Raw genomic sequence first — 13,973 nt, 5'->3', positions numbered from 1 at the left:
CTGGTGAAATAAATAGGCATGATTGATGATAGAAATATTGCAGACTGTGTTGTAAAGTAATGTGCATCCATAAAAATTAACAATATAGGATTACACGACTGAAGTAGAAACTAAAAGTATGTAAGACTTGGGAAAAAATAATAGGTTTAACAAAATACAGTTATTCAGGATGTTTTTTTATTATTTTATTATAAGTTACATTAGTATAATAATAAATGACGCCTTAATTTTGACTTTGAGATCTACCAGGTTTTCTGCCCATAAAAGGACTACCACCCATTTGTCGTAACAACCCTCTTAAACCTCGTGCTTCTCTGATTCCTCCTTCAAATTGTTCTGAAGGTATTGCAGAGAAATCATCAACCAATGGAAGAGGCCCAGTAAGACGTTCAGAATATTGGGCAAGCCGAGATTGGTGGCCAATTGGTGATGTCTTCTCAGTTGATTGTTGTGTCTGTGGACATTAAACATCAAATTAATAATTTTATAATTCTGTTCTATACAAATCATGGTAAATTTTATTGAAAGTAAAGCTTTTGTTTGTATTATTAGGACAGCAAACAAGCTGTTTGACTAACTGACACAGTTTTTTTTTAAATTTTGCTTTTAAAAAATTAAAAGGTTTATATGTGGTGCATTGCAGATGTGTTACATTGGTTTAGTGCGTAAAAGTAAAACTTTTCCTAACTTTGCCTTTTAATGTAGCAATTTCGTCTTGCAATCGTTTCACAAGAGCTGCATCGTTTTCATAACTTGTTAGTGTTGGCTGTGGCATACATTGAAAAACTGTGGCCAGTAAATTATGCAGAGACACCAGTACACTCTCTTGCCATGTTCTTGTAAAGTAGAGGCTAAATGATGGATTCTCCTCAGGTTTTTGTACATAAGGTAACACTGAAAGAATTATAGTATATTTTAATAAAAAAGTTTGCATTTCATATTAATACTAACGAGCCAAGATGGATCGGTAGCTAGAACATGTGAATCTTCAATTTGAGAAAAGCTGCATATTTTTTTTATGAAAATCTGCCACTCTGCCACATGAGTATCCACCAAAATGCACCTTAGTGGAATAAGCTCCTCACCTTCTCCTCAAAAAGGAGAGGAGGCCTTAGCCCAGCAGTAGGACTTTTACAGCCAAAAATATTACTTTTACTAAATATCCCATGAACAGTTTATGAAATACTTACTGAACCAATCTCTCCATTCACTTTGACCTTGTAGTTCTGGTAGCATTTTAGAAAGGAATTCTGCTACTTTATCATTTCTGACACTTCCAGCATTTTGCGATGCAGTTACTAGATATAGCTTGTATAAACTGTATTCTATCTTACGGACAGCTAGAAAAATATTGATTGTTAATATGTATAATGTCATTTATGTAGGATGCCTCAGCTTTTAGAAATGTAAATGATGTAGATAAATTATTTGGACTTACCGGGTTGTACATGAATTTCCAACTTAGAGAATATAAGGCTGTCTAAATGTGACCAGTATTCTTTAAGTCCTCCGAGGTCTGAGACATTTATATAATGTACGATTTGTTCTACTATTTTGTCAACTCTGAACCCCTTGTCTTTATCTGATTTTAAGTCGTTATCGAACGCTTTTACAGCTGTAGTAAATCCTCTGAAGAGTAAGTATTCACGAACTAATTCATCAATTAACTGAATATGTGCCATATTATATTTTATTTTGTATTTGTTAAGTTTATTTTTGTGTTCTTGACTGCTTTATCTTTGTTTTTATTTATATAGAATCAGATTATTTGACAGATGCCAAACTCAAGAAATTACATGGAGCTAGGCAACTATCTAATGAACGCATTCAATGGTACCGAATCATAAATAAGTAATGAAAATAAAATCATACTTATTTTGTTTTAATGAATCTTTAATTTAATATAGTACTAATTTGCTTTGTTTCGATAATGTTAGTTAGTTTTATACGCTTATTAAATAGACATTTTTAAACTTTACATGTACATGTTTCGTCAACATCTAGCATAAAAAAATTGAAATGTCAAATTGTCAATCGAAATTGCCTTCAATCAGCTGTCGATTTATAATATTGGCGTAATTTTTTTAAATAATTTATATATAAAATATGTGATAAATGGCATGAAGTACAAGATATTTATTAATTAAACCAGCACCGTGGTAGTGCTGGGGGTCGGTTTATGCGGATGGCGAGCGCGAGGAGCAAGTGGTGCGAGTGACCGCGGCGGGCGCGGCTCACCTGGGCCCCCGGTCGCGCAGGCATGCAGTGGTATGGCGGAGGCTGCAGGCACGTCGCGTGGCCTCCGCGTCTACAAGATTGTAGTACTAGGCGACGGGGGGGTGGGCAAGTCCGCGGTCACACTGCAATTTGTTAGCCACAGTTTTTTGGACTATCACGATCCCACAATAGGTACCGCTTCTAGTTATAGCCTATATTTATTTGATGTAACCTGGAATATATGTATGGTCATATGGAAGAAAACTTAACAAATCTTTATTTTAATTTCACGAAATATTTTATGTATATTTCATTTTTGAGCAAAACAATGAGAACTCTTAATGATAAATTCATAAGAATGTATTAAATAAAAAAATACACACTTATTTATTTTTTGAGCTGAAAAATGCCAGACACAAAAGAGGCTATTATTTCACCTGTTTTAGTCTAATTTACTTTTAAGAAAGTTACTTGTTATATCAGACAATGAATTATTTAAAAAAAAGCATTTACATATTGGTTATATATTTTTTGTTGTGTTTATAACTAATTATATTTATATATGTAAAATAAATTATCTCATTATGTATATATAGCTAATTTTGACAATTTCTTGAAAAGCAAATAAACAGGACTAGATGCCTTTATATGCTAATTATATACAGTTTGGTGTTCAATAACCAGCCCACATCCACTAGTTAAACAATAAATTAGCTAGGAATCTTAAAAATGTTATAAATATATAATATTTATAATTATATTAACACTTACAAAAGAGATGTTTCACTTCATATGTATGTCATGGTTAAACATCTCTTTGTTTGTAAATGATATCCATTTGTATTTTTTCAGAGGACTCATATCAGCAACAGGCAGTAATTGATGGCGAGCCTGCATTGTTGGATATATTAGATACAGCTGGGCAGGTGTGTATATATTGTAATAAGAAATCCTTTTTTTTTGTTTATATTATATACATAAAAGCTTTAGTCTATTTTGTCAATGACATAAACATTTTTTTAAATATATTTTTATACGCAATCTGTTTAGTTCTAGTGTATACTTCAAATTATACATAGTAGATAAAAAAAATGTTAAAGATTTTTATTCTATATTCTATTTCTAAATAATAGAATAAGGTTTTATATAGGTGTTTTATGTTGCTACTAATTATTTATATTCTTTGCAAATTATTTAAAGCCTAAACTGTGTTTGTTTTGATATTGTTTATAGTTACAAATGGTATTGAAATATTTTGTTTTGTATAGTTATACATACTGGCACATGGTTCATGTGATGGTTAGTGGTTACTACCACCTATAAACAATGGCTCTGTTAAAAAAATCTGTCCCTCACATTGTCAACATTGTCCACTAACCCAGAGCCGGTTTATTCATTGGGCAATATAGACAACTGCCTAGGGGCCCCACATTGGCTTATTGAAAACATAGTAATAAAACATTGCAATTATTAATAACATAGCATTTTGGTAAATATGTATATTCAGGAAGTTTTTATGTCATATAAGGTAGGCAGACTGGCAAAGGGGCTCCCTTATCAAGTGGTTACCACTGCCAGAGACATGATACTGTAAGAAATATGAATAGTTTATAATATTACCAATGCGCCACCAACTTTGGGAGATTATGATTAAGATTTTATGTCCCTCGTGTCTGAAGTTACTCTGGTTCACTCATCCTACAAACCAAAAATCAACAATAATACATATTACATTTTTATATACGCACTATTTAAGTGCCACTTTCCCGATGAGATAATGCGCCTTGACAGCACTATAGACGCTCATTGATGCCGATTGAAATTACTCGCAACATTATCAGCACGTTTGGCATTTGCATAGCTTTCATCACCTGCTGAACTATATTTCATGGAAAAATAAAGGTATCCTGTTGACCGTTGGGAGTATATTATTATAATTTCAATATAAATTTATTTTTGCGTTTCAAAATTGTTTCCCTAATTTTTACTGTACTTGAAGTGTTTTGGTATTATTATTATAATATATTTGGTATTACTTATCGTGTTTGACTCGAAGTGGAACCCTATCTTCAGGACCTATCAACAGGACTAGACAAAAATGCAATAGAACGTTAAGTTTGTTTTAAATTGAAATTGAAGTTATACACGAATCTTAGTCGTTTTATATTCATTCGAAACACAATACTACGTAAAACGAGCCTTACGACACATTTTGGTGTTGTATATTAAATAAAGTGAAAATGCTTGTTTCGATTTAAAAGTAAACAATAAATAAAAAAATCATAGCTTTTCTGTTTGAGATAGTGTAACTACAGGCACAAGGGCAATAACATCATTGTTTCCAAGGTTGGTGGTACGCTGGCGATGTAAGGGATGGTTAATATTTCTTACAGTTCCAATAACTATTGGCGGTGGTGACCACTTGCAATCTTGGGGCAAATTTGCTAGTCTGTTTATTTTTAATTAAAAATAAATAGCTTAAAAGTATAATTTTTGAAGAGTTGCATTTATTTACTAGGTGGAATTCACTGCGATGAGGGAACAATACATGCGGTGCGGGGAAGGCTTCATGCTTTGTTATTCAGTGACCGACCGGCGGTCCTTCCGTGCCGCGGCCGAGTACAAGCGGTTGTTGGCTCAGGCTCGCCCCTCAGAGCGACTGCCGCTGGTGTTGGTGGGAAACAAGTTGGACTTGGCGCCGAGGTTTAGACAAGTGAGTGCATTATCAATTTTAATAATTTTACCAACATTTAATATTGACATGTCGAGTAATTATTATTATTACATATTTATGTGGTATATATATCTTTGTGTGTTAATCATGTGAAATTAAAAAAAGTGAAATGACATTTTATAAATTCAAATTAATTCTTCTCCCTTCTTTATTTTATGAGAAGTGATCAGGTATTTTAAACAGCTTGTATTTTTATTATTTAATAGTAACAAGTTGTATTAGGTATGGTTCTTTTATCTTTGTATAGCCTTTTCACCTTAAGTGGAATATTAATTTAGTACTCATTATTATAGCATTTACTTTTCAGGTTGTTTAAAGTATTTAACCTAATTATCATATCACATTTTGTCAATAGTTTACTCCTAGAAAAGCATTTCAATTGATTTGTCATTAAACAAAATTAACAGTGATGATTTCGTTAAAAAATTGGAATTGTAATACATATTCTCGTTCAATTGATAGTATTCAAACATGACGAACTCGACGTTTTGTTATTTATGCGCGCGTGTCAATACTACGAATGTATCTATACATTAGCAAAATAAGCGGAGATGTTAGATATGCGAGAAAAACGTTATTACTATATAAATACACTCAGCTGTGCAAGAAAAACTAATATTGTGAATCGCCAAAAATTCAACAATAGTCGAATGGAATACCTTTGCCAATGTGTGAAATTTGGTTTTCGCTATTCGAAAGTTTATCTAAAAAAAAAATCTTGATATTATAGTATTATGTATCTGCAAAAAAAATTACTTAAAGTTGTCCTGTTCCAAAGGTAACAACAGAGGAAGGCCAAGCTCTGGCCACGCAGCTGGGCTGTCCATTCTACGAGACATCGGCAGCTCTCCGTCACTTCGTGGACGACGCCTTCCACGGGCTTGTTCGGGAAATACGCCGCCTCGAGAGACAGAGACAGGTAAAAAATAATTTGGCTTGTAGACTAAATATTCGCGGTAAAATAAACTGCAATTTACCGTAGATATCTACGGCTCGCCTAGTGTATTTATTATATTTTAACAGTATAATGTTTATCTATCTTATATCGATCCAATTAATAATACAAATTATAAAATAGAACAAAATATTTACAAAAACAAAAACCAATACTTTCTTCCTCCCCTTTGTAGGGCTTTGTGAAAGCCTGTCTGGGTAGGTACCACCCGCTCATCAGATATTTTATCGCAACAGCGGCACTCAGTGTAACAAAAGGCACAACAGACATACATAACATCCGAGATCCCAACGTTGGCAGCGCAATGTCGATGTAAGGAATGGTTAATATTTCTTACAGTGTCATTGTCTATGAGCGGTGGTGACCACTTACCATCAACTGGCCTATTTTCTCATCCGCCTACGTATATCATAAAAAAAAGGTTATTATTTAATCTTAAATAGTAAGTATTATAAATAGTTGTAAGGATAATATTTATCGCGAGTACGTCAGCGTGGTAACGTGCACTGACCGTGTGGCCTTGCAGTCGTCGCTGCTGGAGGGCGGCGGGCGCGGGCGGCGGCGCTGGCGGCGCCTGCGCAGCATCTTCGCGCTCGTGTTCCGACGCCGACGCCGACACGCCACGCCCTGAGATGCGACGAGATAGGGTCTCTCCTTTTATTTACTACGGACAATACTGCCGTGAACCGAAAAACGATCCGATGTAATGAAAAAAACGTAATCGTAGCTACCGTACGAACGATTGTGGAGCTAAATTAAACATATGTCAGAAATAAATTATATTCTGAGGGTCGTTGTATTTAAACGGTCGAGAATCATTCGGGGGGGATACCGTAGGGAGAGATCGGAAAACCTTTAACTGACGAAATAGATAGTTTAGGGTCAGGTGTTTAATCTTCCACTACCTCAAATGCTTTTTGTTATTAGTTACTCGTGTCTGTATCGATTAGTGGCCACGTTCTCTATTATGGTTAACTAATATATCTTGTTTATAGCTTTACTAAATTATTCCATACTTCGAAAATCTTGAGAAGCTTAATATTGATACGAAACGTGCCAGATTTTATTCTAAGATGTGATTCTACCTCTGTCTTACACTATTGAATTGTTCAATCGACGTTCCTCGATTAAGCCATACTTATATACAAATATAATAGAACCTTTAGTTCTCATAGGATGTAAATTTTTATTATACCAATTAAAATGTATAGGCCTATCTAATTATAGTAGGTATATATTCTGTTGACGGTACTTAAATTTGTTTTTGAGATACTTTACTACGTCACAACTTGTCTAACTTGTGTTCTGCGGTCTGTTTCAGTCTTCATGAATATGACATGATGTTTAGTTACAGTTTTTTTTTTATTTTAAATTGTTTGGTACAATTTAACTGATTAAATGACGTTTTCTCTTAAAAGGTGAGATAAATGGCGAAGGCACGTAGTAATTTGTGCGCTTCTATTGCATAAACGACATAGTTTTTTTTTCTTTGACTATATTCGAAATCTGTAGTGAATAATATTTAACGTTCAATATTCAAATTATTGAATTATAATGCCTATTGAAAACTGGCCTCAAGTAATGGATGTCTTCCGCAATGGAACCCAAAAGAGCAATAATTAAAAAATGTAGTATTGTGTCATCGAAGTTCGATAGTTCAGTGTTTAGATAATATTTACATTTTGTCAAGTCAAATGATCCGACTCTGGTTATATGAAAACCAATTGCATTTGTTTCCTGATATTATTAACATGATTGAATATACTTATATACTTTATCTGTTGATACTTGATCTAATTTGAATAAAATAACAGGGTTGCCAGTATTTAAAGTTTAATATAAAATTATATTTTTTTAATGAATGCAAATCAATTTTGAATAGATTAATATTAGACAGCTCATTTGACTTGAACTATAATGTTATTTAAGTAACAGAGTAGCTATTAAATGTTGTATTGTACCCCAAATCCCTGTAGAGAAGTGTTTACATCGTCACTATATTATAAGAAAAATATTGAGGAAATATTGCGGTAAAAGTTTATTTATTTAAAATATAAATTTTTAAAGTTTCTTTGTTTAATCGTTAATATTTTGTAGAATTAATAGTTTTGGCAACATTAATGTCATAATAAAATAGTTTTGTTTATGATCAAACCAATTTAAAGACTAAATTAGGAATTGGGTTCTTTTGGTGTTAAATATAATATATAAAGCTTGACTTAACGATAGTTTTGTTAAATTCAAAACAGATTATGCAAAATCTATTCGAAAAAAAAACGTATGTTAAAATTATAGTATTAAATCGCCCTGGAATTGAATAAGTTTATTATAAAAGATAAACCAATATCGTCCTCTATTCTCATGAATAAGAATAAAAGTAATATATCGTAGATCGTATTAGAATCCGCCCAGTGTATCCAGTTCATGCCCCATTCCTTCCAGACTGGTTTAGGAACATTTATTTTAAGATAGAAAATATTAAATAATCAATAATTAAAACGGCACACTAGTGTAAGAATTGGTCTTGAACCTTTATTTTATAAGTGTTGTAATGATTGCAATGTTTTTATTTATTTGTTTAGATTTGACCCTAAAGTACAATTTAAGTAAATATAATACCACTGTGTCATTATAATCTCCTCGACGGAGACAGCAATAAGGAGTAAAGTGAAGAAAAATATATTTATATGATAATTAATTTATTTCGTGTGTGTGATTTTAGTGTTGTGAGCAGACGTTGATATTTTATTATAAAAATAGGATGATACGCACAAATTTTAGAGTAGCTGTTAAAGCGAAGGTGGGAGGTTGTTTGTGGATTGCACCAGGGGAAGAAGAGTTGTTGCATTTTTGACATATAAAAATATACAGTGACTATATAAATAGCTCACTCGAATTAATTATGTCAGTATAATATCATTTGTGGGCAGTATTGAAAAGCAAACAATCTTCTGATCTTGGTATGAAAGTCTATACGGTTGGATTAGTTCCCTCAATAGCAAGGTGTCAAACTAGATTATTAGGTAATGTTATTATTAAGTAATATGAGCTTTCTGGCATTTGAAGCCGTATAACCCCTTTGATTAGGGTAACTTTTTCTCTACATGAATTGGTTGTTGATATTTTTTTTTTATTATATTTAATGTTGGATAATTAGTTGTGATCTATTTAGGGTCAATCAATTTTTATTATGAAATACAATTTTATAATATATCAAAGCATTTTGAACGACCAACATGTTGTTTTTTCGTCTATAATGTATATACATATATACTCCTTAGTTTATAGAATGATGCCATAAATCAGATATTAATTGTATTCAAGTACAAAGATCCGTTATACAATATTGTTTAGAAGAATTCACCAATAATTTATCTAGTCATTATTAATTTAGATAGAATATTGTTATACCTGACCAAACTAGTAAAAGAAATCTCTGGGTACATATACACTGTTTGTTTGAACAGTGTTTATGCTGAAGTGGATTTAAGTTAGATTACTACCTAGACGATAGGGGGATATCTATAATATTACGCTCAAGGATTTGTCTCTAGATTTCGCATTTAGACATTTAATTACTCTAAATAAAACAACTCTTTCCTTGGACAATTTTAAACTTTAGAAACTGTCAAAATTTAGGCTCTACTCAAAATTGGACACCTCAAAAATACCTCATGTATGTACATATGATGGTGGTTAGTGTAAAGTTGGTATCGTTCAGAAAATCTAGTTTCTTTTAAAAAAAAAGACAACTTCTTTTTGAAAACTTGTTTTTTTTTTATTTTCATCAACTACATAGTATTTCCACCAATTAATCTTTTTTACCGATTTTAATAAATATTCTTATTAATTAAATGGCATAGCACGAATTATCTTCGCTACCTTTTTGAATTATTCAAAACAAAAACAAAATATTACATATTTGTTTATATAAATATCAGTAGCATGTTTATTGTATGTTATCTGGATTTGTCAGTATTACATTAAGATTTCTTTTACTAGTTTATATTATTAGTAAGTCACCCTTATATGGAACAGTCCTCGTTATTTACTAGATTACAGTTATTTCAATGCCTAAATCATGGTGGTTATTTTAAAAGGGAATTATTTTGATATATATATGGTATTCATATTTGGAGTGCGTTACTTTCAAAGGTGGGTTCTATTTACAACATCCAATAAATCTTAAATAAAGGATTTTTAAGTAATTTAATTATTTATCTTATAACACTCGCACATGACGACAGATAAGAACTTGATTACTGTTGCTGGAATTTAATCTTTTCTGTAAAAAATAAACAAATGTTTAATGTAGATTAATTTTATGACTTATAGAGCCCTTCCTTAAAAGGAACCCACACCAGACCAGTATTTTTTTATGGTACGGTATTGAAAATAAAATGTATTTGTTAATCAAGTAATTTATTGACGTGCTTATTAAAATTTTATTATTATTATTATGTTAATTAGTTGTCGTTCGATTTTTGAATTTTATTTATTTTTTGTTTTTATAATATATAAACTTAAAATATCTTTACAGTAATAAATGTGTCATAAAGTTTTTAAAACATATTTAATGTATCATCTGAAACAGTTTTTCAGGGACCCAGATTGATATGATGAAATAAATTTACAGATGTAACTAAAACTATTTATATGCCTAATAAAATAAACCTAAATTTATACAATTATGTAATAATAGCTAATATTATATAAAGTATATAAAAAGGCGGCTTCATATTTTCTTAAATATAAATGACTTAAGTTGTTCGTTATGCGTTATACGGAGAGTACTCAGTAAAAACATTCGCGAACATTCATCATAACAAATACATTTTAGATGATGATTATACTACATTATGCCATGGAACTGATTGGAGCATTTCTGCTTACAGTATTACATTCAACATGCGGGTGTAATAGTTGAAGTTAATTAATATATGCTACCTATACCTTAGCTAGTCCTGGTTTGTATCAAATTGTTCCGGTTATTCTGACAATGCTATATTACAAATACTTGTCTAAAATTACCACTCAAATGTTTAAAGTTATAAGATTGACAAGACAAAAATTGCAATTTTTGTGTTGACGTTACATGCTCATTTTTCTGTTAACATTACATGCGAATGTTCTTACTGCGTTTACTTATCCGTTTCTATACGTGGGTTTTTTTTTGTAATATGTATTTCAATGTTCTAGGACAAGAAATGTTTAATAAATCATGTAAATCAAGAGAATTATGGTACATTTCTTTAACTTTTCGTCAATCTACTAACTCTGTACTTTCTCAATGAGCGTTTTCATCGAGTCAGTATATATTTGAAAATGCAATGAATTGAGAAAGCAGATTGGTAATAATGATGGCTTAAAAAAATTAAATTCATACATTCGACTAATATTAGCTTATCAGGTTTTCTTGAAAAATGTGTTTTATCTGCGACAACTTGGATCTATGATGAGATATCGGACGAGAAACTGAAATCGGCTTTCATGGTTTTATTTGCATTTATCGGCCATACTGTATACATAAATAGTTTAGTTCAGGACTAAACTATAATATCCATATATATGATACGACCAAATAAAGAAGGTAATATTTTTTTTTTAGTTTTTGAAGAATTGTACCAAATTTGACTGATTTGTAATATATTATATATATGATAGTATAATATTCTTATAATTTTGATGTCATTTACTTTGTTATTTGTATATTGATACCAAATGCAAAGACAAGCGCATTTAAAAGTTACGCTTTGAGATATTTATAAAAATAAATGTATTCCTTATTGAGTTATATTTCATAGAGATTTTATTATATTGTATTGTATTATTCAACCGTTAAATAATGAAATTAACCTTCAATTTAATGTCTAGATGTTAAAGTCGTTGTATTTTTTCTTATATAACCTTTATAAGTATGCCTATTTTGTTATTTGTAATTATTTATAACACCAAATAGTACCTTTTAATATTAGTAATACGCGAAAATGTAAGCAGTGTGTAGAGGTTTTGTTGAATAAATGTCATGTTTAAAATAATTTATACCTTTTGTTATTTCAATCATTCCTGTATATTAAAAAAATGCTTGTTTTTTTTATGTTCTATTCGTCGTGATTGGCTCTTGCAATTGTCCTTCTTAAAAGACTAAGGCCAATTTGACAGGCCTCGAGGATTTGCACCCGGGTACTTACCGATAAGATCGGCTACCGTATTAATGGTATTGACCTAAAAAGTCTAATCATAGGCACAGAAGTTGTCGTTTGATTGGGGGATGTAATTTCCGTGGTGTTGGTCAATCCAGGTTGTTGTCAATGCCAGAGGTAGCCAGTAAGTCAATTAATACCGGAATGTAAATAGCGTACAAGAACAGACTGCAACAATCTTTCATAAAAATCATTTTGATGGCTTATGCGTGTAGTTCCTGGTATAATACAATGGGATGTCAGTGCATATAGTTTAGTACAAGAATATTTAAAGAGTTTTTGTAAAGGAGTTAGCAATACACTGTTTTGGTAATATTGAAATCAATATTAATCAAATAAAACAAATGCGTAATTTGTTGCCATTTGGGACTTTTGGAGATATTACAAGTTTGAAATACCACGTTCGAAAACCCTTTTGGTTGTACGATAAGGCGGAAATTGTATGGCGTATTGTATTTTATTTAATAATATCACTTTATTTAAAAAATATATAATTAGTGGCGTGCGGAATCGTAACGGTTTCTGGTAGCAATTTAGCCTTATAGTAGTCGTATGTGATACGTAACATCTGACGGTGAGAACCTTGGTAATAAGCAACACTTACATTATATCCTCCGTAAATGGGTTGCTACGATTAGACGGCCAACTCTAGCACCGGTTGCGCTTATTGGCCAAATCAAATAGTGCGCGCATTTTCGGATTCCTGTTACACCCTTGTAACGAAATCACAAATTGCAGGAAAGTGACAGGAAAACCATCAAAAAGTACATCAAACACGTATGTACTACTAATTACAAAAACGTGTGTGTTTTATAGTTGAAACGCTCAACATAAATAAATAAATGAAGTAAGTACTGAAAAATCATGGACACAATTCCACTCATTGGATGTTCCCGAAATCAAGATCTCTTTATATTTGAATATGATTGTGATTATGAGTGTGGTTTTACCCTTAGTCAACAGAGACAGTTATTTGTCTGAAATTGCAAAAAATGGGTATTGATGCCCGCCCTGCTATTAACCCCCTTACTACTAAACTTTGTGTATATAACGGGAAAATAACACAATTTCTTTATTTATATCATCGGTATCATTTGACATCACAAAGAATAAGACTTACAAACGTTTTATAAGAATTGATGTTCTCTTGATTGTTAAAGTCAAAGATTAAAGTTAAAGTTAAAGTTTAAATATAACGGAGAATAGCCTTAATATATATAATAGTGACTAATAGACATTTATTGATAGAATAACCCCGGAATTCGGGATCTGCGGCTTTATAATCTAGTTATTATAACAAGTTGAACAATTACTATGAGTTAAATGTATAATAATCTACTATTAAACTCGTTTACTAATATTTAGATAGTTTTATATCAAATAAATAATTTTTATTTTTTAATATATTGATCTTCTGTTTTTTGTTTTAACCATAAGACTTTACTACGAGAGAAATAATAAATTACTGAATAGAATACTGGTGTAATGAAAGATAATAACGTTTATTTTCTGAAAATATATTGATATAAAATGCATTTACAATGTTCTGTTGAAGTTATAACAGCCATTATCCTCATAATATTTCGCACTAACAATATAGGTCGTAAACTTGCATTTAATGACGACAGCCGGCATCTCGAAGCTTTGTGGCTAACCTTACAGCTTATACTGTATACATATAAATTACATAAATACACTACAAGCTGTCCGCGACTTTGTACACAACTTCTTTAACTTGTTTGCTAAAACTTGCTTGTTAAAACTGATCTTTGTCATTTTTGTACAAAAATACAGAAGTGTGATGACTTCTGTAATATTGAATAAGATACAAATTATAAAAACTTTACATTCAAATAGTAGGCAT

General features: G+C 31.3%; 2 protein-coding genes across 2 annotated transcripts; one reads left to right on the top strand and one right to left on the bottom strand.

Annotated features, from left to right (window-relative positions):
* Window positions 1-155: 155 nt before the first annotated feature.
* On the bottom strand, window positions 156-1,788 carry LOC113400201 (WD repeat-containing protein 91). Its single transcript, XM_026639687.2, has 4 exons — window positions 1,439-1,788; window positions 1,191-1,340; window positions 689-894; window positions 156-454 (listed from the first exon to the last, which is right to left on the bottom strand). Exons 1-4 carry the CDS (start codon window positions 1,680-1,682, stop codon window positions 224-226), a joined length of 831 nt encoding a protein of 276 aa, XP_026495472.2. The 5' UTR covers window positions 1,683-1,788; the 3' UTR covers window positions 156-223.
* A 225-nt stretch (window positions 1,789-2,013) lies between these two features.
* On the top strand, window positions 2,014-11,454 carry Ric (Ras-related protein interacting with calmodulin). Its single transcript, XM_026639671.2, has 5 exons — window positions 2,014-2,409; window positions 3,070-3,143; window positions 4,736-4,930; window positions 5,730-5,870; window positions 6,433-11,454. The coding sequence occupies exons 1-5, from the start codon at window positions 2,271-2,273 to the stop codon at window positions 6,535-6,537; spliced, it is 654 nt and encodes a 217-aa protein (XP_026495456.1). The 5' UTR covers window positions 2,014-2,270; the 3' UTR covers window positions 6,538-11,454.
* The last annotated feature ends 2,519 nt before the right edge of the window (window positions 11,455-13,973 follow it).

This window comes from Vanessa tameamea, chromosome 18 (genome assembly GCF_037043105.1).
Source record: "Vanessa tameamea isolate UH-Manoa-2023 chromosome 18, ilVanTame1 primary haplotype, whole genome shotgun sequence".
Taxonomy (NCBI): domain Eukaryota; kingdom Metazoa; phylum Arthropoda; class Insecta; order Lepidoptera; family Nymphalidae; genus Vanessa; species Vanessa tameamea.
The sequence above is the reverse complement of the archived record's forward strand: the minus strand, read 5'-3'. Positions and strand labels throughout refer to the sequence as shown.

What these genes read in the sequence shown, in the direction of transcription:
- LOC113400201 (XM_026639687.2), bottom strand. Translation starts at nt 1,682, where the DNA reads ATGGCACATATTCAGTTAATTGATGAATTAGTTCGTGAATACTTACTC. An exon ending in GGAAATTCATGTACAACCCG is followed by an intron (nt 1,341 to 1,438) that starts GTAAGTCCAAAT and finishes ATATTTTTCTAG; the next exon opens with CTGTCCGTAAGATAGAATAC. An exon ending in TTGCTACATTAAAAGGCAAA is followed by an intron (nt 455 to 688) that starts GTTAGGAAAAGT and finishes TAATGTCCACAG; the next exon opens with ACACAACAATCAACTGAGAA.
- Ric (XM_026639671.2), top strand. Translation starts at nt 2,271, where the DNA reads ATGGCGGAGGCTGCAGGCACGTCGCGTGGCCTCCGCGTCTACAAGATT. An exon ending in TGGCGCCGAGGTTTAGACAA is followed by an intron (nt 4,931 to 5,729) that starts GTGAGTGCATTA and finishes CCTGTTCCAAAG; the next exon opens with GTAACAACAGAGGAAGGCCA. An exon ending in GCCTCGAGAGACAGAGACAG is followed by an intron (nt 5,871 to 6,432) that starts GTAAAAAATAAT and finishes GTGGCCTTGCAG; the next exon opens with TCGTCGCTGCTGGAGGGCGG.